The 21,876-nt window shown below is 47.8% G+C and overlaps 1 protein-coding gene across 4 annotated transcripts in view; it reads right to left on the minus strand.

Annotated features, from left to right (window-relative positions):
• Positions 1–21,876, minus strand: part of RANBP3 (RAN binding protein 3) — a 58,164-nt gene extending 36,288 nt beyond the window's left edge. For 3 of the 4 annotated variants that reach the window (XM_063112018.1, XM_063112017.1, XM_063112016.1), the window contains exons 1-2: positions 21,761–21,860; positions 4,143–4,198 (exon numbers count right to left, since the gene is read on the minus strand). In XM_063112018.1, coding sequence (XP_062968088.1) covers positions 4,143–4,198; positions 21,761–21,782 — 78 coding nt within the window. In that variant the 5' untranslated portion in view covers positions 21,783–21,860. Of the gene's footprint in view, positions 1–4,142; positions 4,199–21,760 lie in introns of all 4 variants that reach the window. The other variant, XM_063112015.1, reaches the window with a different exon arrangement.

The following is a 21,876-nucleotide window of genomic DNA, read 5'->3' on the forward strand; positions in this document are numbered from 1 at the left end:
GAGCATTATCCTGCCAGTGTAACCTCGAAGCCTCCCCACTTCAGGTTAACAAATGCTCCAAAGAGAGAGTACCTGAAAGCAACATTTAGTCACTACAAATAAAGAAACAACCCCTATAAAGATATTTAAATTTTCTTCACATTAAAAATAAAGAACTCTGCTCTCCATTCAAGGCATTTAAAAAAAAAGAGAAGGTTCCATTTTTGTTCCTAAAACACACATGCACGTAAATATAAGCATTTCTTGAAGAGAGCCACCCAGAGGAAGCAGAGGCACAGGGAAGGAAATAGATAAAATTCCTGTGCTGTCCATCAGGCTACAGATTCAGTTTAGGTATTAGGACTGGAATTAAAACTGTCCACTGCTTTTTCTAACATGGAACAACAGGAGGATTTCGCAACTTGTCCCAAGTCTAAGCGATGCCACCAGCTCTCCACATGCAGGCCACCACCACCAATCTGCTGTTTGCTGCAAATGCAATTTGGCATGTCAACTGGACTGACAGAAAATGCAGTGTGGCTTTGCCCCCGAACAAACACAAAACACTCCTGGGCTGGCAGCTTAACTTCTTTCTTTTCAATTCCAGATCCTTTATCTCGGTCATGATTCTGCAATAATACTGGGCATATGGAGCTCTCTCCTCTGAAGGGGAGAAACTGGCTCTTTTTGGTGCATCCCACTGGGTGGTTTGAGATCATTTACTGAAAGATAAGTTAGTTGGTTGCACAGCTTACAACAAGACTTCTTGATTTTTGGGGATCAAGAAGTCGTTCAAAACATTGCTATAATGAACTTTTGAGGGAAAATTTAAAATAGGGAATATATACTGGAGGATATCACTGAATTAATGATCATTTTCTTAGGAGTGAAATGGTATTGAGGCCCTATTCCTAGGAGACACCCGTGGAGGTATTTAGGGGAGAAATGTCGCATGGGCACAAGTCACAGTCGAGTGCATCAGCATTTATGACGAAAATGTGAACAGTGAAGCGAGGTGAAGTGTTTGCAGTGCCATTCTTTTCTGAGGATTTAAACATTTCCAAAATAAAATCTGAAAAATTTAAAATAAAAAGATGAAGCAAAAAAGGGAAGAGAAAGTCTGCTCAGAAAAAAACAGCAGCAGCCCAAACAACTTTTTCCCAGCTGGACTTCGGTACTGTGAGAGGGGATGGGCTGATTATCACTGAAAGAGGGAATGAAACTGGAGAAGCTGCTTCTCGCAGGCCTGCCTTCCCATCTCCCTTGAACTAGGAAGCTACGGAGAAACAAAGCTACATGTCTGCCCTTCTATGTCTAATTTCCGTCTTACTCTAGAGCGGTCATAAGCAGCAGAGGAAGCAAGACAGACTCTGCATCCATTTGGACACCGTCCTCCGGACTGGGAAGTAAATGACACCAACGAAGCCTCCTCCTGCATCTGCTCTTCAATGCAGACAAATTTCCCGTGTGCCCATTTGGTGACCTTGCCGCAGAAGTGTCACAGAAGTGGGGAGCTCAACCCTGAAGAGCTGGAGAGTAGTTATTCTTAGAAGCCCATTTAGAATGGGCTCTGAGTCAATATTTTGATAAGAATGCCACTTGTGCATTTTTTAAATGGGTGGAAGCCTTTCTAGCCAGTCTTCCAGTTCGGGTTCGATTCTGGCACGGTGATGTAATTTACATAGACCTTTTGAAGGTCATACATGTAAATTAGCCTTCAAACTACAGAGCACACCTTAGCTGTGAGAATAGTACTAAAACAGCAACTAGTGATTTAAAAGCATTTTAAATTCATCTGAACAAATATTTACATTTCAGTGTTTCATCTTGTTGGTTGCCCTAACGTCTTCAGGTTTAAAGAATTACTAATTCCTATTATTTATTTTAAATCAGGGATTGGCAGGGGCCAGCTTGTGGCTCACTCGGGAGAGTACGGTGCTGATAACACCAAGGCCATGGGTTCAGATCCCATATAGGGATGGCTGGTTCGCTCACTTGGGAGAGCGTGGTGCTGACAACACCAAGTCAAGGGTTAAGATCCCCTTACCGGTCATCTTTAAAAAATAAATAAATAAATCAGGGATTGGCAAACTTTTTTTCTACAAAAGGTCACATATTGAGTATCTCTGACTTTGCAGGCCATATGATCTCTGTCCATACAGCCACAGAATACTGGAGTAAGGGGGAAGGGTGTGGCTATGCTCCAATTACACTTTATTTACAAAAACAGGCAGTAGTGGTAGATCTTAAGTTTGCTGACCCCTGTTTGATCTTTTTTGTTTTTGTTTGTTTTTTTCTATTTCATTTTTGTTGTTGTTGTTGACCCCTGTTCTAAACTAAAAGTGGAAAAAAAAAAAAGGAAAAAGAAAAAAGAAACTAAAAGTGGTTCAAATAATAAATCATAATAAATAAATCAAAATAATAGATCATAATAAACTTAAAAATTCTAGAAAATCCTGATTCTAGTGAACCCTGGAGAAAAATGACCTTAACATCTAAAACAGAGATCTAATACATCCAACTCCTAAGACTTTAATATTCTGTTTCTAAAAACTAGGGCCCCTTCATATTGACTGAACCTCCAAAGGACAAATAATAAAAACACACATATAAGCTGTATTGGTCAGGGACCAAATGAGAGGACACAGAAGAGTACCTTGAAATTGTATGCATCTTGAAAATAGCACCTGGATAACCAAATCAAAACTGGAAGAAAGTTTTCAAAGATTTGTTGCTTCCTTCCTCAGCAAAAGAATTAACAATAGGAAAGTTTAATGTAAGAATGAGACTAAATGGTTACTAAAAGTTTGCTAAATAGTAATTAAGAGTTACAAGCCTGGTTGATAAGCCCAGGCTAACACAGATGCAACTTGTGTGTGGGCATGGCGGGTGGCATTTAGGGCTGTTGCTTCTCTCTCCTATTTTCCTCTCCCTCTCCTTCCCTCCCTCCTTCCCTTGCAGAGAGAGCACTTGAATACTGTCCAGGGAAACTAGACCACACAAAAGGAGAATCTCTGGCTTCTTTTCTCAGACCAAGGGATGGGATCTAAGAGCAGTAGCTAGGGTGCCATGAATTCCAAATGGCCAGACCAGCAGCTTCCAGCCTGGGAACTAGTCACCCTGCAAGAGGACTGGGAATCCACCAGAGCACAGTCTGTGGATCATGAACACTGAGCCGACGAGATTCTCAAAATGCTGTTATTATCAAGAGATGCAAATGTACTTCCAAACGTTCTGAACCCAGTATAGCACTTGGTCACCATAAAAAGTTGCAGCCAGCAATACGTTACAACCACCGTCCCAGGGCGTCAGTGGGGAGAGACCATACAATTTTTAGATAAATAGAGGGAGTGCTCATGCAAGCTGGGGAGTCACTGTGACACAGCATCTACTAACTTCTGACACAACTCTGACCTTCCAGCCCGATCTGTCAGGGAGGGGTATAAGCCAACGGCACCAAGGCAAACACCACTGCCTATCATTGTCTCGTCACAGTATCCTACCGCCACACCAGTCAGACCTTGACAGGGTGCTGGCTCGTCACTGTGAGTCCGGCAAGGTGTTTCCAACAACCAACAACAGTGTGATCTAGACACACACAATCCAAGGGAGAAGCAACCTCACAAAGATGGATGCTGATTATATAACGCAAGCAATCTGATAATTATTCTAAGTTCACTTATGCCTCGTTCTTTGGAGCAAAAAGAGTCCCCCTAAAATCTTTAAAGGTCCTGATTCCCCTTTAACCACCATTGCCTCCTTCCCCTTTCCTTCCATCCTTCCCACCTTCCTTCCTTCTCTACTCCCTTCCTTCCACTTCTTTTCTCCTACTCTGTTCCTCTGCTGCTGGTTTTCCTCACGTACAGTGGCATTTCTAAAACAAATGGCTAGGAATTTGGAAGAAACTTTCTAACACTGTTCTATTATAGAGTCTCACTCTCTGAACCCTTTCCACAACAGAGCCTTTTAAATCTCTCTCCATGGTAACCTGAAGCCACTGAGCCTTTTTCCTCTCAGCTCAATGTGAAGGCTTAAAGGCCTCTGGCTTGGGTCTCCCCATCTGTGGGCAGAGGCAGCCTTGGCAATGAGGTCTGGAGCAAAGACTCTCTGGGAGAGAACACATCAGTGTAAGGAAGTGAAGAGAGAACATACCAGCCCCTTACCTTTTGTCCTTTATCCTTCTGAAACACAAAGACGGGCGGAGCAATGGCAGGCTTTTCTGCAAAGAGAAAAATTGGTTTTTGTCCCCCCAACACTATATTCATACAGTAAACAAAGTTACATCTGTTTGTAATAAGTTTTTAAAAAGTATATATATATATATATATATATATATACACATATACACACATACACATATATACATATATAGACCTAGTAACTCCTAAGAACATCAAATCACTTAGAACAGCTTCTTGCCATGGACACCCGAATGTGGGTGTGTTCACTTTATGACAATTCAACACTTAAGGGTATGATACGTGCCCTTTTCTATACGCACATTATACGTGTATAATCAAGAGCTTTCAAGACTATGAGAACAGGCCATGTCATTGAGAGTGGAGAGCGGCGTGGAGTGTGATGAACTGAAGGGCATCCGGGGCAGCCACTATTCAGTGCCATCAACTGTGCCCTTCCAGGATCGCAGCTCAGACATCACATCTTTATGTGGCACTTCCTCAATTTCAAATGTTGGAGACTAATTTTGTTTTTATTTTAGTTTTTAATTGCAGGCCAGATGTGGCCAGAGGGTGACCAGTCTGCAACCCCTGGCTGCACTGCTCCTCCTCATTACTGTAGAGTAATCCCAACATCTGACCTGGATCTCTAAGTGAGCCCTTGTTAAAAAGAAAGAATTTATGGAGTTCCTGAAAGTTTGAGAGGACATCTGGGACAGCTGCTATTGAAGGAAGAAACACTTTGGGATGTTCTGTCACCTGATGGGACAAGAGCAACACAGCCTGTCGTTCCCACACAACACCATTTGTCTCCTATGTGGCGCAGCCAAACCCACAGCCCTTTGCCACTTGGCCCTGGCGTGGGCAGCAGCTCAGGAAGCCCCTGCTGCCCGCCATGGGACATCCAGACGAGGACTGCCTTGACCCCACAGGTCACACCTGCTCCACAGCCCTGGGCCTGGGTACACTGTGATGTACCCTGTGGGGTGAAGGGCCTCCTTCACCATTCGAGGCACAGAGGACCCCATGTGGATGTGTAGTTGTTAATCTGGTTCGCACCTGCTACACACCCTGCCTCAGTGGTGGGCAAAATTCGGACACAGCCCTGCTCTTACAGGGCCCTGATCATGGAGAGCCAAGCCAGATGTTAAGCAAGAACTGTGCACTGGCATGGCATCACCATGAGAGCACTCCGCGTGGGGCGCCAGCTCGGCTCAGTCTGCTCTAGTGTTGGGAGAAGGTCCCTGGAAGAGGGAGTTGTGCTGAGGTCTCAAGAAGAGATGGAAAGGAGAGTGGCAGGCTCAAAAGCATAGGTCCTAGGATGACAGGGAACAGAGGGGCAGATGGTGGCCATGCTGAGGATGTGGGGAAGTGTTATAAAAGGCATGAGGAAGCACGTATAGGTTTAAACAGAGAATGGTCTACGAAAGGGAGAGTGAGGGTGGATGTGGGGAGACCAGTTGGGCAGCAATTACAAGCACCCACAATAAAGATGGGGCTGACAGCAGATTTGAGGGGAGAAGGGACAGCACCAAGACGATCAAAGGGACACCACCAAGACGATCAAAGGGACACCATCCCACTCCTGGAGAGGCAGGACAGATGCTGGTCTTGACCTTTGGACAGCAGTCCATAGGCAGGCAGCCCACTGATGGTGACACTGCCCATACCATGTTCCCTGAAGCCTCACCCCAACAGCGTCTGATTCATAGAACACGGCCCATGGGAGATACCACGGTGAATGACATACACAAGACTGCAGCAGGTGGGGGGCGGAGGGGTCTCCAACCAGACCTCCACGTTCCCCTAGGTGGCCACCTCCCTGGCAAAGTGCATAGCTGCTGCTCGACAAACTCGAGTGAATGAATGAATGTATGGATGTGCCTATGCCAACAATAAATAACGCCAAGAGAATGCTGGAGGGCCTCTGGGGCAGAGGGGCAGCTTATCCACACCACATCTGCTACCAGGAATCCCAGAGGCATTCTGGTGCTGGCCCTGTACCCCACAAGCCCCAGCCCCCACTTCTGCATTTGACTCCCAGCCAGTGGCAAGGTGCCCAGACACACAGGAAGGAGAGCCAGGGTTTTGGCCAGCTCAGCATCCCCCCAACCCCCACTGTCTTTAGGGGACCACCCCTCCTCCGCCTCCCCACTTCAGATGGAGCCAACCTCAGCCCTAGCCCCAGCCTGATAAGGACAGCACTGTCCGTCCTGGCCCTAGGGGACACTGTGGCATGTGAATAAGACGAGGCATTTTGTTGTAGCTACGGGGAAGAGGCATTCTCTTTCTGCAATGCTGCTGAGCTGGTGATTTACGGCCCTGAGGTTGCCAGTAGCCAGGTATCACCCACTGCAAGGGGCCTTAGACCAGAGCCAACCCAGAGGGAAGCAGAGCTGGAGAAGGAGGGAGACTGAATTTTGGCGACAATGGTGGGGGCCCTAAGTGGAGCTCGACCGAGAGCTAAACTTGCCCCCAGACTTTTCAGTTAAGCTAATAAATGCTGATTTTAGCTTTAATCAGGTTGAGCTAGATTTCTGCCCCTTGTTACACTAACAGGCTCCAACCTGAGAGAGGTGCAGTCTAGCCACTGCAGACTTAATTAAACATGTGCTATACTCGGGCACTCTGTAGAAGAAATCTTGGACTAGCCCCAAAGTGAAACTAAAATGCTTTCTTTTTCTTCATATCAAGTAGCACCACCTGATCCACTATGTACTTATGGGTTTATGGTCATCCTCCTCACTAGGATATAAACTCCATGAGATGGAGACTCTGCTTTGCTCCCCTTGGCATCCCCTGGTCTAAGAACAGTACTTGACACATTGTAGGGATTCAATACTGGCTGAAGGGATGAATAAGAAGAGGTGGCATTAGAGAAGATGGACACAAGGCGAGGACGCATGGCACCCGGCTAGAAAGGAAGACTAGGATGGGGGCAGGATTATCTGGATGGGAGAGGAAGGGCTTTCTTGTGAGAACTGTGTCACTGCTCTGCAGGCACACAGGAGGGCTGCAGTGATGTGGCTGACAAAGTGAAGCATGGGCTTCCAGAGTTGCACAAGTCCCATCCAGATCCTTCTGGAGCACCTGGGAGGGTCGAGGGCATAGGCCAGGAGAGGACCCATCTGATGGAGGAATAACCCTGGGGACAGAGCAGAGGGAGACTATGGAAGGCGATGTGGGGGTCGAGCTCTGAAAGCAGCCACTCAGGGAACAGCAAAGCCACAAAGCTGGGTGACATCCAATCTGACACTCCCCCATGTACACCCATCTCCTCTTCCCAGTACCTACCACTACCACTGATCTCAGGTCTTCCTTCTTCCTCCGCCTCTGCTCTCACCCTTTAAGTCCAGCTTCCACAGAGCAGCCAGACCACTGGTGTGAAACACATGCTTAAAACTGCACCGTCCCCCCACAGACTAGGGCCTGAGCACCTTCAAACAGGCCACACCAAGCCGCTCTTCCTCTGCCTCCCACCTGTCATTGTGGCACTGAGGAGTCTGCTGTCCCCTGCACTCCCCATGCTATGGTGTGCCACTGGACTTCTGCTTGGTTTAGTCCCTCTGCCTAGAACGCGTGTTCACCTTCTGTTCTGTGCAGACACTTACTCCTGTACAGACAGCATCTCCTTCAGGGAGCTCCCAGTTTCAACCACACACCTGTCCCACTGTGCTCCCTCCTAAGCATGCCTCTGGCTTCTATCCTGCCATGGGTCACAACAAGGTTACTTGATGAGGGGCCGAGAGACCATGGACACAGCACCCGACAGCTCTGCCCCCAGTATACCACCTGGTGTACACCATATAAAAACCATCCAGTAAATGCGTGCATGAAACCCCCCTCTACTTTTTCACATACATAACACTGGGTGATTATGCTACGTAATCACGTAAACGTGTATTAAACTCTTATTCTGTGCAAAGCACCACAGGACAAATGGAGAATGGGAAGCTGAGAACAGAAACCTTCAGGGTAAAACATCAGATTAAAAAGGAGGGGGTGTGTTTGCACAGGGTGGCCTGGCACTGTGGAGCCCTAGAGCACCTACAGAATTCTTGTGCTTGCTGACAGCATCCTCCCCTAGGTTGTAAGCTCTACAAGAGTGGGCCCTCGTTTGTTTTGTTTATCTCTGTATCCTCAGCCTCAGACTCAGAGCTTCATTCATCACAGGACCTCAGCGAGCAGTTATGGAGTGAATGAAATGTCGCACACCACAAAGACTAGGACTTGGTGAGGCATGGTCAGGGTTCTCCAGGAGAACAGAACCAACAGGATACAGTAATAGGAGACTATGGCAGTCCAGCTTGGCCCACTGGGACCCTGCTGATGGCAGGTATGGTGTTCATGATTACCCTAACAACAGCACTAACTAAAACATAGAAATGAACTGCAGTCCTATCTCCACCAAAACACAAAGCATCAGAGTTACACACACTGCACTGCTGCTCAGCTGTGGTAGCTCCAAAAGTCCATAACCTGGAAACTGGCATTGATGTTACAAAACAACAACATACACAAGCCCCATTCCAGGTAGGATTGCTCCACACTTACCACCGTAGGCACAGACTGTTTTCTGTAACCATCCTGCATCACCAAACTGCTTCTGGTTATGTCAGTGAGTAAGCAGCATTTGTCCCACTACCTGAAACCCAAGTTTGGGGAGCAGACAGGGGACTGGAGGCAGTGAGGCTTATAACTTGCTTTAATACCCAGCCCAGCTTTTCTTTCACAGGTGAAGTGAAAACCACCATCAGAGATTTCTAGAGACCCAGGCCACCATGAAGACTGAAAATACTAAAATATTCATCAAATGCAGATTCTATCAATCAATCACCCCTTTTGCCTTTGAAATACTCCCTGATGAAATTAATTTGAAAAAAATGCAATGTGCCTGGAAATTGGTTTGACACATTATAGCATATGAAAGGATAAGAAAACCAAAAAAAAAAAAAAAAAAAAAACCACTTGACCAAATGCTTCCCAAAGTTATCTGACCACAGAAGCGCTTTCCAGGAACACCCGTAATGAGGCTGCGAATGGCGTTCCATGGACAACTGTGGCTGACACTGGTGTGTGAAGTGCAGTGGGATTCTGCGGTGCAATTCAAATCCCTCCCCCACCCAACCATCCCCCCCCCGCCCCCTCCTCAGCTCCTGTGCCCAGCCTGAGCCCGATTGTGATCACATGCAATGACCACAGACCCCATCCAGGGAGTCACCCCTTGCTCCCCCACACCCTGGGAAAACAGCAAGGGGGTGGCTGTCCAGAGGCAGAAAGGACTGAGCCCCTGATGGCATCCAGCCCACAGCACCGGCTCTCCCTCCTGCCACCCTCCACCCAACTGTGAGGTTCAGACTCAAAATGGGACAGACCAGCTATGACCCAGGACAGGGCCTGTGTCCAGATCCTGGTCTTTGCAGTCCCAGAGATGGCACAGATAGGCAAAGAATCAAGCAAGCCCGGGCAGGGAAAGCTTGGAGATCTCTGCTCTTGTTCCAAACCTCTGTCATATGTCAGGGACCCCTCCGCACTGTCTCTCCCCCATTTGGCCACCTCTGCGTGGCTGTGATTGAAATGGTGCTCTGTCTCACCTAGTTGAGCCTGGGAACCTTCCACAGCTGCATGAGGGATTCACAGATTCAAACATAATATTCATTCAGCAACTACAACTTTCAGCAATTCCATACATCTGAGTGCCCACTGTGTGCCAGGCACCACACTAGCCTCTGGGGACATGGCGGTGACACGGAAAGACATGTCTCTGCCTTCCAGGAGCTGACATTGGACTTTAACTAAATACTACAACACAAAGGAGGCACAGGCCTAGTGCGGAAAGGGAGTGAATCAGGGAAGGCTTCTCAAAGGAGGTGCTGTCTAAGCTGAAGGTCAAGCAGCATTTAGCCTGGTGCCCAGGAACAGGAGGAATGAGACAGCAGACAGCAAAGAGCCCTGGAGGAAACTAGGAGGTTAGGGTGGCACCTGTAGTGTGACTGGTGTTTTGCTGGTGCTTGGGACACAACTGGGAACCCCAGGCCCTTTGGGACAGACTGGAAAACAGACCAGCCCAGGGTAACAGGAGTGGGGCTCTCCACTGGCCTGAGGTTTGCACATGTACACCTGCATGGGCCAGTGTAGAAGCTCCTAGAAGGCAAACATCAATCAAATTCAGGTAGTTCCCAAAATACCTTTTTCAAGGAAATGAGCCAAAGATGGCTCCAAAGGCGGGGGTCCCAGTGGAAGGTGGACTCATCCCCTAGAAGGCTGTGGTCTCCTTCCTGACCCAAGGGGCCATGGATGATTTTCCCTGCAGGGAGTCGTAGGTCTCTGGGGGCTTAGGAGTCTCTGAGGAGGTGGGCCTTTACTCTAAGGCAGACACTACTGGCCTGGGACCCAGGGACACAGAGAAGGCCCACAGATGGCTCAGATGGGTGTGTTGGGAAGTCCATAAACCTTTCACCCTGAAGTCATCTCTGTAATTTGGCGTATAATGTCTTTGTCTAGGGAGAGAGCCCAGACACTGCTTCCTCACAGTGGGCAAGAAGGGTGAGGAAAATAAAAAAGGAGGAGGATGGTATGAAACAGCACCATGCTTAAGAGAATTAAGATAGTGGGCTTCCTGGTACCATCATCATGAGGCGGCCCCCAGAGACCAGGACTCAAAAGGTTTTATCTGTGCCTTTTCTGCCAAGAGACTGACTGGTGGCAAAACCTTTAAAACAAAATGACTTATATGTCTATTTCAGAGGCAGCAAGGAAGGGGGAAGGGGCACTGTAGAGGATGCCCTGCCCCACAGCCAGGCTAAGAAGGAAGAAGAGCCCCTTGAGAGAGACATGAGGAAAGGCAGTGGGGTCCCTGCTGCCTACTGAAAGCAAGAAAAGGAGAGAACAAGGAGCTGGCCTGAGCCCCAGAGGGCGCCCAGGGTAGAAGAGCATGTTTCCCAACCCTGCAGGGTAACAGGGGTCTTAGAATCCTGTCTTTAGATTTCTCCCAGACTTTGCCATGTTATTCACGGCAAAGACATCCACAAATGGGGTTACCCCAAACTCTGGATGGTTTCATAATTGTGGCCAGCACTCACTGAGCACTTCTTTATGTGCCAGGTTTTATCTGCATCAACTCACTGAATCTTCACAACTACCTCAGGAAGGAGGTCACATCAGTGTCCTTATTTTACAGGAAAGGAAACAGAGACTCAGGTGAAGTGACTTGTCCAAGTGGGGCTGGGTCTCCAACAGAAGTGGGCCCGACTCTGAAGCCCAAACTCCTGAGCAGCATGCCATGCTGCTATCCAAGCAGCACAGGCAGGAAAGGGAGAAGTTACTGATTCCGGTTTGATTCCTCCCACCTTTTCTAATCAGGCAGACCTTAGAGCTACAAAACAGACATTCCTTTCTTTTGGGAAATGACATCAGTAATAAAGCAGCTGTAAGCTAACATTCTTGATAAGCACCTGTGGAAAAGCACAAACTACTGGGGAACTAGTGATGAGTTTTGGGGTCAGTGTGAGGCTTTCCACAAGGCATGTCCCTGCCTCGGAGAACACAGTGTGCAATTATGCCAATGGTAGATCCGTGCAGAGATTGAGATTCTTTAAGACTGTCAAGAAAAGAACCAAAGATGCATTCCAAGGTACACACTCAACGGTGAAACAAGTTGCACTCTGTCTTAGTCTGTCAAATGTTTAACCATGGAATGCTTTTTGCGTAACATATTCAGAATCTAAGCTGACAGCCTACACACCTCTCTCCTCTCCCCTCTCCCACATAAACTTTCTTCACTGCTGTGGCGAGAGTAATGCAGAGTACCAAGGGCAGACCTGCCCTGCAACAAGCTTTGCCTCCCCACCCTCACGGCATAGCTGCCTCCAGCATCTGTCTCAGAGGATCTCCTGTTAAAACCAAATAGAAGAAACTATGTAGACGTGCAAAAGAGAATCTGAGATATCTTTGCCTTTTCTATTTACTCCTCTCCTAACTGATGACTCCAACACCTGCCAGGAAACGGTCCCCATCTGGAAAGCCACTTAGAATTCTTGACCAAAATGTCAGTAAGGTACTTGTGTAAAATTAGCTTTAATCCTAGGCTGATGTGTCTTAATCTTCTTATCTGTGAAAAAAATATGGAAAGCACCTTGCCAACACAAATAACAGTCTATTACTACATGGCAACTGCTTTAATCTGGCAACACTTACTATCTCAACCCTTCAAGTCATTTATTCTCTCAGGAATTATTATAAACAGTTCTGTACTGCAGCATAAAGGTAAACGCATCACTAATGTGTCAGCTCTGTTCTCCAACTAATTCTTGGTGAAGAATGGAACTGATCTCAAACACGCGGTTGCTAGGTGATGCCTCTCTGAATCCAGTGTACAGCATGCTCAGTGATCACTGGCCTGGCTGATGGAGGGTGGTGGCCCCAGACAACTCAATCCTTTTTCCCATCCTCAAATATATTTCTCCTCTGCAACTCTCAACTGGTTTCATGGAGATTTCAGGGAGCACAGATTCTGAAGATGATGACATCTTACATTTTATGTACTTCTTTATGGAATGCTCTGCATTCTGCTGTTACCTATGCCTACTGAAATCCAAGCCTCCAGTCTTATCCAACACTCTAGTCTTATCACCAGATACCTCTGTTTCCAAAAGCAAGAGCAACAGATGCATCTTCACAATCCCCATGACGGCCTTTATTTCTCCACTAATCAGTCCTGCAGCCAAACTCTCCTACTGCCTCCACCCCTGCCCCATCCAGACTGTAAGCTCCTGGGGACAGAACTTGTACTTTGCACCTTTGTGCCTTGAATAAACAAATCATACAAAGTCAGCAACTTTGCCTAAAACTGCAGAAAGAAGTGCAGTGATCCAGCTTCAACGGCACTTTTCTGTTCTGCCACTAGGTGGCGAGATATGAACACAGCTGAGGTGAAGAGAAAGTGGCTGAAGATTTGGGGGAAAAGTTCTAGGAAACACAACGGAAATCCCCTCTCTAAAGCGAAGCTCATGGGAAGGAAATCCGAGGACTACAGAACTTCTGCTGAAGTAGCAGACCAAAACTGATGGTATTCGGGAGTGTGGGCTCTGGTCTTTGTGTGCATGCAAACCTGTCTTCACCACTCGTGGTTGGGATCCATGCAAGTTAACTTACCTTCCCTGTACCTCACCTTCCTTGTTTGCATGACACGGATGGTACCTGACCCCACGTGGTTTCTGGAAGCTTACGTGAAATGATGCATATACAGTGTTTGGGGAAGGGGCTGGCACACACTGAATTCCACATTGGCACTAATATCTTATCATAATTATACTCAAAAGGCTGCAAAGCAAACACATTGACATCACCTTAAAGCACAAGCCATAGATTCAAGAACAGCTGCCAGCCCCCAGGCCACAACAGTGATAAATGCCCCACGGCTAGGCACCTTCCAAGGCATGGAATGGTTGGATCTAAGAGCTGCCTGGACACCTGGGACACTCGATGCAAATGCTCAGTTGCTCAGAATCCCTGAGCCCTTCTGAGGCCAAAGAAAACACTGTGTCAAAATCTAAAGGAAGGCTGACAGGCAAGCCTTGCTCTCATCGGTGGGATTTACTGAGCACATACTCTCTGCTAGGCACCGAGCTCGGCACTGGAGACAGGAATGAAAAGGCAGACAAGGCCACAGCTCTCTAGTGGGAAAAGAGAGAAAACAAGTACCCAGCTGCATAGAGAGATAACTGGGTAAGTCTGGTGACAGGTGCTATAGAGAAAATAAAGAAGGGGCACGAAAATAAAGATGGTGGGAGAAAGTGAGTGGTTGGGGAAGGCCTCTCTGAGGTGGCATTTGAACCTCACACACAATGGACAAGAGGACAGGAAGGGATGAGAAGGTGAAGGCAGAGGAACTCGGACAGAGGGGACCCCGAGTACAAAGGTCCTAAGGAGAGAAAGAGTGTCCAGGGGGAGGGTGGGACAGGAGGAGGCTGGAGAGGGCTGGGAAGGACCCAGAGGATGCTCAGCCTTGCAGGGCAAATGTACATGGAGCCAGTGGAGGAGTCCAAGCAGGGCGGTGACACGATCTGATTTATACATTTAAAAGCTCACCCTGGCAGTGTTCCCTATGCAATTCTGCCCACTTTTATGTTAGAATATTTTCCTAATAAAATGTTGGAGAAGATCATCCTGGGAGTGGTGAGGAGACCAGATCATAGGGAGGCAGGAGCGGACGGGCGCGAGGGAACCAGCGAGGAGCCTCCAGGAGTCATTTTGGCGAGGAGCGGAGGTGACAATGACAGCTTGGGCTGGCCTCATGGCCTTGGAGATGGAGCAAAGTGGATGGAATCCAAATATTTTGGAGACAAACAAAAGCTGCTGGTGTCTTAGCTCTGGGAAAACTGAGGGACCATAACGAGCTGGAGAGTGCACCCTGCTCACTTGGTGGCACATGCTGATAGTTACAACAATTCTTGCTCCTCTGACAAAGAGACTTCACAGGCAGGGCTTGCCCCTGAAGCCCTGGACTCTCAGGTTCCCTGCGGCCACCACCATCAATGCCATGGAACAGCCATTCTCCTCTGAGCAAGAGGTAGTCTGTTTTCTCACCCTTGCCCTGAGAAACCCAGATGCCCAAGGGTTATTTCCCCACTCACACTCTGCTCTTGTGGATGCAAGGTTCTGGGGCAAGTAAGTGGCACGGGCAAGACACACACTGAGAATAGTCAGTCCAGGTGCTTCTAACCACGCAATGAGTGGCCAACTGGAGCCTGCTGGTCAGCCCCGGTTTAAAATTCTCCCAGAGCTAGACAGATGGGGGAGAAACTCATGCTGATTTCACTACAGGCTTCACTCAGGCCCTTATGCTGAGGCTCTGCTATCACCTGCCAGCGGTTCTCAAACTTTTTGGTCTCAAGACCCCTTCTCCACCCTTATGAATGACTGAGGATCCCCAAGAGCTTTTGTAAGTGTGGATTATAGCTACTACTAATAATTTATTTAAGACAATAAACCCAGGAAAGTCTTACCTAAATAATATATTTTTATGAAAAATAACTATTTTCGGGCAGACCCTGTGGCTCACTAGGGAGAGTGCGGCGCTGGGAGCACAGTGGCACTGGGAACGCCGAGGCCGCGGGTTCGGATCCTGTACAGGGATGGCCGGTGCGCTCACTGGCTGAGCGCGACACCAAGCCAAGGGTTACGATCCCCTTACCGGTCACAAAAAAAAAAAAATTTTTTTTAAAAATTAAATAAATAACTATTTGCAGAAACAAAATTAGTGAAAAGAGCAGCACTGTTTTACATGTTGACAAATCTCTTTAATGTCTGGCTTACTAGCAGAAGCTGAATTCTCTTATCTGCTTCTGCAGTTCATCTGCTACCATTATCACACATCGTATAGCCTCTGGGAAAAAACCCACTATCCATTCATGAGAGAATGAGAGTTAAAAAAGGCAAATAATGTCCCTGTATTATTATGAAAATAGTTTTAATTCACAGTCCTCTTGAAAAGGTCTTGGGGATTCCCAGAGGCCCCTGGATCATCTCCGAGAACCACTGCCCTGTGCCAGTGTTCCAAGGGCACTGAATCCTGAATTAATTGTGCACCATGAAGAGTTTTACGCTGAGGTCCTCTGCTAAAGAGCACTCCAAGTACAGAGAACTCCAAGTCTAAGAGGCTGTATGATAGGCTGAAACCTAAAAACCAACCAAGGTCAGACAGGCACCGGAAGAGAAGGAAGTGGACCAGGTTCCAAGGTGGTAGTGTCTGGGAGGGTGCACAGTCTATCTCCAGGATGGCAGCTGCTCCTCAGCCCTGCAAATCATTACTGTACAAGAATGCAGGCCAAGGGTAGTTCCTGGTTTTCAAGAGAAATCAGAAATCTGGATTCCCCACCCTACCCACCCACCTCAGAATTTGTAAATGTTGGTTCCTAATTGAAAACAAATAAAGAAAAACCTAAATGGACCATATTATATATGTCTACTTGCCCCTCAAGCAAGTTTGCAACTTCTGCCTGTGGTTTTCAATGCTGGCTTCATGTCATAAAACATCTGTGGAGCTTTTTAAAACTACAGACACTCTAGAGCTCTTGCAACCATCTCCAATGGTGCTGCCCAGGCAGCAGTTTTTATTTTCCTCAACAACTTCCTTAAACAATAGTGAAGTGCAACCAGGGCCGAGATTCACAGTGAGTGCTATGCAACAGCAATGAGTGCCACCACTGCCAAGGAAAGGAAGCAAACCATTGGACACACGGGTGGGAGGGGACTCCATGCTGAGGCCCTATGCTACAGTTTCTCCTGAGTAGCAGCACAGAGTCAAAGAGAACTCCACTCCACCTGGACCAGAGGAAGACTATGTGCAGAGGAAGCAAAATTAAACTCCCTTCAAACAACAAAAAAAGAAACACTGCTGTTGCCACGACCACTGCTAGATCCTGAGTAGATAATGATGCAAACCTACTTGCCTCATGATTGCTCCAATGTACCATGGAGAGCTACCAATGCTCAGCCCAGTCAATGTCAGCCATCTCTGCTCGTCTTGCCTTTCTTGAGTAGCTTTAATTAATGGTGTTCTCTTCTCAGATCCCCCCAGTGAACCCCACCTCTCCCCAAGTGGCCCTCTTCTCCCCCTGTACCCCAGCCTATTCTCTGCCTGAACTCACTAGGCCGGAATTCAATTGGTACCTAAAATGCCTCCTTCCTCACCTTCAAATGCCATTCGAACCTCACCTAATCCCTGTTGCCTCCACTCACTACGGTCCCCTTGGATATCAGCACACTCCAGATCCTGATGGGCTCTAATATCCAACGAATGTGTGAGGGTAACAGGGCTGCTGGGGTAATTTCACCTTCCAGTTGTCTTGCAGAACTATAAGCTTTTCTGTCGATACACAGGATCCTCGGCAAAACTTAAAATTTTCTTCTAAGTGTATGAAGATTTTGCAGCCTCTGATTTTCCAGGCCCCATCTGTTACAGATACATGAGGCACAGGTGAGTAGAAGGCATACATTCTGATCTCGGGGCAAATCCCAGAGTTAATTTTTATCATAAATTTCATGAAAAATCTCAAACAGTTGTTTCTCCCTTATTCTAACAATTAAATTTAGAACAGGAGAACGGGGTGGTGAGAATCAAGTCAACTGAGAATTCCAATTACTTGAGGCCTTGCTAATCAATATAAATTCAGTTGCATCCTATCCTCTCAGTCAACAAGTAAGACACAAATTGAGAAAAGCCAAACCACCCTTGAAAATCTCTAGACTCACACTTGGTCAGGCTAGATAGTGGTTCTCAACTGGTTCTCGATTTTATCCCCCAGGGGACATGTGGCAACGTCTGGAGACATTTTGGTTGTCATGACTTGGGGAGGGATGTGCTATTGGCATCTAGTGAGTAGAAACCGGCGATACTGATCAAAATCCTACAATGCAGCCCTCCATGACAGAGAACTATCTTGTCCCAAATGTCCACAGTGCCATGGTTGAGAAACCCTGGGCTAGATGATCACGCAGTGAAAGGCAGGACAGAGCTTAGGTGGACCAATGGCTCCTGCTGGTGTCCCATCGTGGGCTCTGCCCGAGGCCATCTCTGAGTGGGGCAGATTCACCCGCACCATTTACACTCATTACCTGTTCTCTCACTTGCTCTCTTCTGAGCACTTAAGCTAACTGTGTCTAGAGAGTCCACTGTAGTAAAAACAGCTACCATTTATTGCGTATTTATTATTAGTGCTAAATAATCTTTGTGCACTAATTCAGCCAATGCTCACGGCAACCTCGAGACAGGTACTGTAATCATTATTCCCATTTTACTGGTGAGGAAACTGAGGTTCAAAGAGGTTAAGGAACTTGCCCCCCAATCACTGAGAGTAGATGGGAGAGTCAAAATACAACCCTAGTTCTTTACAGGGCAAAGCTTGTGACCCATGGTCATTTTACACCAGTGAGTCTTACATGGGGGCAATGCTGCCTGCGCCCGCCCCCTGCCCCGCCTGACTTGCTACTGGCATGATTAGGTTCAAGGATGCTGCTATGCTGCTAAACATCTAACAATGTATAGGACCGCCCCTCCCCCACAACAGAGAACTATCCCAAAATGACAACAGTGCCAAAGCTGAGAACCTTGCTTTATTTATACCACCTCCTGGGTTTCCACCATGTACGTCTACAGGTCAGCAAGGAGTTTATGCTACCTCTTAATGCTGAGATCTAGAATCCAAGATTTCCTACAGTTCAAATATACTTTGCTCACCCTCTTCCCATTCTTATTTACTTTTACCACGGACAAAAGTCCACCACCAAATCTTGATGTCAGTCTACAATGCAGAATAACTCTAGAGACAGGAAGATTAATGAGTTTGGGAGGTATCATTAGTGTAATGCCACATGGGAGAGAATATTCCTGGACACATATGGAAAACACAAACACACACTCTTAGTAGAAAAGCATTCCAATAGGACTTTAAAAGTCATGGATTACAAGACTACCAAGAAAGGGGCGGTGGGAGTTGCTCTCAACATCAATGAGGAGATCACCATGGCAACAAGGGCCAACAGGATGGGGTACTGGAGACACAACTGAAAATGTTTCCTTGTACACAAGCACGGCACATCTTACTTGTGGTTCCCAACCACTCAAACCAGTGGTTCTCAACCCTGGCTGCATATCAGAATCACCTGTGCTTCTTTCTAACTGTACAGACAGCCAGGGCTCACCCAACACCTTACAAAATTGAAATCTGTAGGGTGTGAGACTGAGCATCTGTGGTTTTAATCCCCAGGTGATTCTGATGCCCACCCAGGGTGTACAGTCACTGTTCAAACTGACACAAAGGTGGAAATGACCCAGAGAAGAGAGACAGAATGGACGGAGGAGGAACTTGATATGAGGATGGGCCTACTTAGGATCCCAGTCTAGAAAGACAAAAGCCAAGAGGGCATTTGACTGGAGCTTAAACAGCAAAAGGAAAAGCACGACCATGGGGCAGTCTCTAAAGCTTAAAAATGCATAGGCAAGGAAACCCTACTTTACATAGTGGATAAGAAATTAAACATCCTAGCAGGCTGTACAAGCCCAAAACAGAAACAGAGTCTTCAAGAAACACACAATGACTGATTAAAAGATGGCAGGGACATCTGAAGCACAAAAATCCACTAAGATTTGATTTCCTGAGGGCAACTAGTGCTAGAGGCAAAATATTAGCTGAGTGTGGCATTTATTAGGGAGCAATTTGAAGTACAAAACACTCCATTTTTCTATTTTACACTTACCCATTCAATTATGCCTTTTACAATCAAGAGCTCATGTGTACAGCATATGCTAAAAATAGTATCTCCTGGAAAACAGCAATACATAATTTTCCTTGTGCTTAAGTGTATCCCTCAAACAGGGTCCTCACTGATGAATTCATTCATTCATACATTCATTCAACCAATATTTCTTGGATGCCTACTTCATGCCAGGCATTGTCGTCGAAAAAGGAGACCCACCAGTGAACACAACAGATAAAAATTCCTGCCCTCTTGGAGTTTATATTCTAGTGGAGGGGCAGTTAAACAAACAAGTAAAATCTAGCATATCAGATGGTGATAAATGCTGTGGCGTGAAATAAAGTGAGGTAAAGGGGATAGGAAATGTGGATACAATTTAAAACAGGTGGCCAGAGAAGTTCTTAAAAATAAAGTAACAAATGAGTAGAAACCTGGAGGTGAAGAAGCAAGCCAGGAAGGTTTATGGGGAAAACTGTTTCAGGCAGAGGAACCAGCAGGAAAAACGGCTAAAAGGAGGGAGTGAATGGACCATTTCAGGAACACTGAAAAACTCAAGATAGCTAGAGCAGAGTGAGTCAGGGGTAGAGTGGTGAGAAAGGACAGGAGGGTATCAGGAAACCACTCTGGCTTCTGGGTTAAGTAATCAGAGTGGAGGAAAGGGAGGCCCCAAGTGGTGGCAGTGTGGGTAGTGAGAAGTGGTCGCCCTCTGGAAATATTTTTACAGTAGAACTTACAGAATTTGCTGTGGTGTGTGAGAGAAAGAGAAGAGTTGGGGTGAACTTCAAGATCTTGGGTCTGAGCAATTCAAAGAACAGACTTGTTTTTCACTACAGTGGCAGACTATGGATGGGCAGGTATTTTTTTTGCGGGGGGGGATAAGGGTTTTGCTTTGGACGCGCTGTTTGTTAGATGTGCCTATTAGACATCCAAATGGAGATGTCGAATCTGATACTGGACTTATGAATCTTGAGTTCAAAACACTATATAGACTCATGTAAATATATAAAGTATGTCAAATTGATTGCCACTTATCCAGTCCCTCTTCTGCCTTTAACTGGCTCTCTTGAGTTGGAATGCCTCACCCCTCCACAGGCTCCTTTATATTATGAGATAGTGTAAAAGGGCCCAGAATGGGGGGACTCTGAAGCCAGACCACCTTGGTTCACATCTCTGCTCCTTAGCAGCTGTGTGACCTGCCCTGGATAAGTCTCTTAACCACACTAACTCAGTTTACCTCACTGAGCTTTGGGGATGAGTATTACAGGATAACAGCATGTCAAGACTTTGAACGGTATCTGGCACCACCCCGAATGCTCCACGAGGCTGAGCCTGAGCCGTTACTATCATCATTCATGCATTCGTGCAGCTCGGTATGGAAATCAACCTCAGGACACTGTTCAACAGCAGGGAGCATCGTATGGGGGAATCAGGGCCAGACAAGCAGAGAGCTTGCCGGCAGGTGTGCACCAGTTATGCACGTAAAAAAGGAGGGAGCTAAAAATAGGTCTCGGAAGTCCTGATGCTACAGCGATAGCAACACGACTGTCGGTGTAAGCAGACACCAGCCTTACGGAGTGCTTTCTCTGGGGGATTCTGAAGGGTAACCTTGTCAAAAACGCTCAGGTGGGATGTCAGCGCTCCACGGAGGAAGGGGTCACACGGTCTTTCTGGAAGTGCAGCAGAAAAGGGGGTCATAAAGCAGCCAGGGCTTTCGGCGGCCCAGCTCCTGGGGCCGGGCCTGAACGAGGGGAGACGAGGCGCCCCCAAAGGATCTGGCGGCGAAACTGGCGGGAATTGGGGAGCAGAGTTCGGGGCGGGGGTGGGGAGAACACAGCTCGGGCTTCCTCGGTCCTCGGCGTGAGGACGGCCCGCGGAGGATGAGGACCTCCCAGGACTAGGGGACAGACAGCCAGTCCCGGGAAGGAGGCAAGCCGGGTCCCCGAGGACGAGGGAGTGAGGGAGGGAGCGTGGCGCGCTCGGGCCCGCGACCAGGCCCTAAGGTCTATTTACATCCGAGACTGAGGCACTGAGGCCGCGTCTCCAGCCCCCTGCAGCCTCGAACCCGGCCTGCGAGGCGGAAGCGGCTCGGGACCGCGGCCACAACGGCCTCCCGGCTCCTCTGGCCGGACGGTGGCAGGGGCCAGGGCTGCCGGGAGTGACGGGCCAGGCCGGTGAACCGGCCTGAGGGGACGCAATGGGGGGCGACTGCAGGGCCCGCCGGGCCACTAGCTCGGAGCGGACGGGAATCTCGCACTCCGTGTGCTCACCCCTCGGGCCTGTGGCCGCTGGGCCTCCCGCCGCCCGTTCCCCGGCGGCCAGCTGGCCCCCGACGGTGCCTCCCCTACCTTCGTTCGCCAGGTCCGCCATTTTACTTCCTTAAGCCCTCCCACAAGGCCCCGCGCCGGCCCAGGCTCGCCAGCTTTCTGCCAGAAACTCCCGCGCGTGCGCACTGGACAAGCCG

This window comes from Cynocephalus volans, chromosome 10 (assembly GCF_027409185.1).
Source record: "Cynocephalus volans isolate mCynVol1 chromosome 10, mCynVol1.pri, whole genome shotgun sequence".
In the NCBI taxonomy this organism is placed as follows: Eukaryota; Metazoa; Chordata; class Mammalia; order Dermoptera; family Cynocephalidae; genus Cynocephalus; species Cynocephalus volans.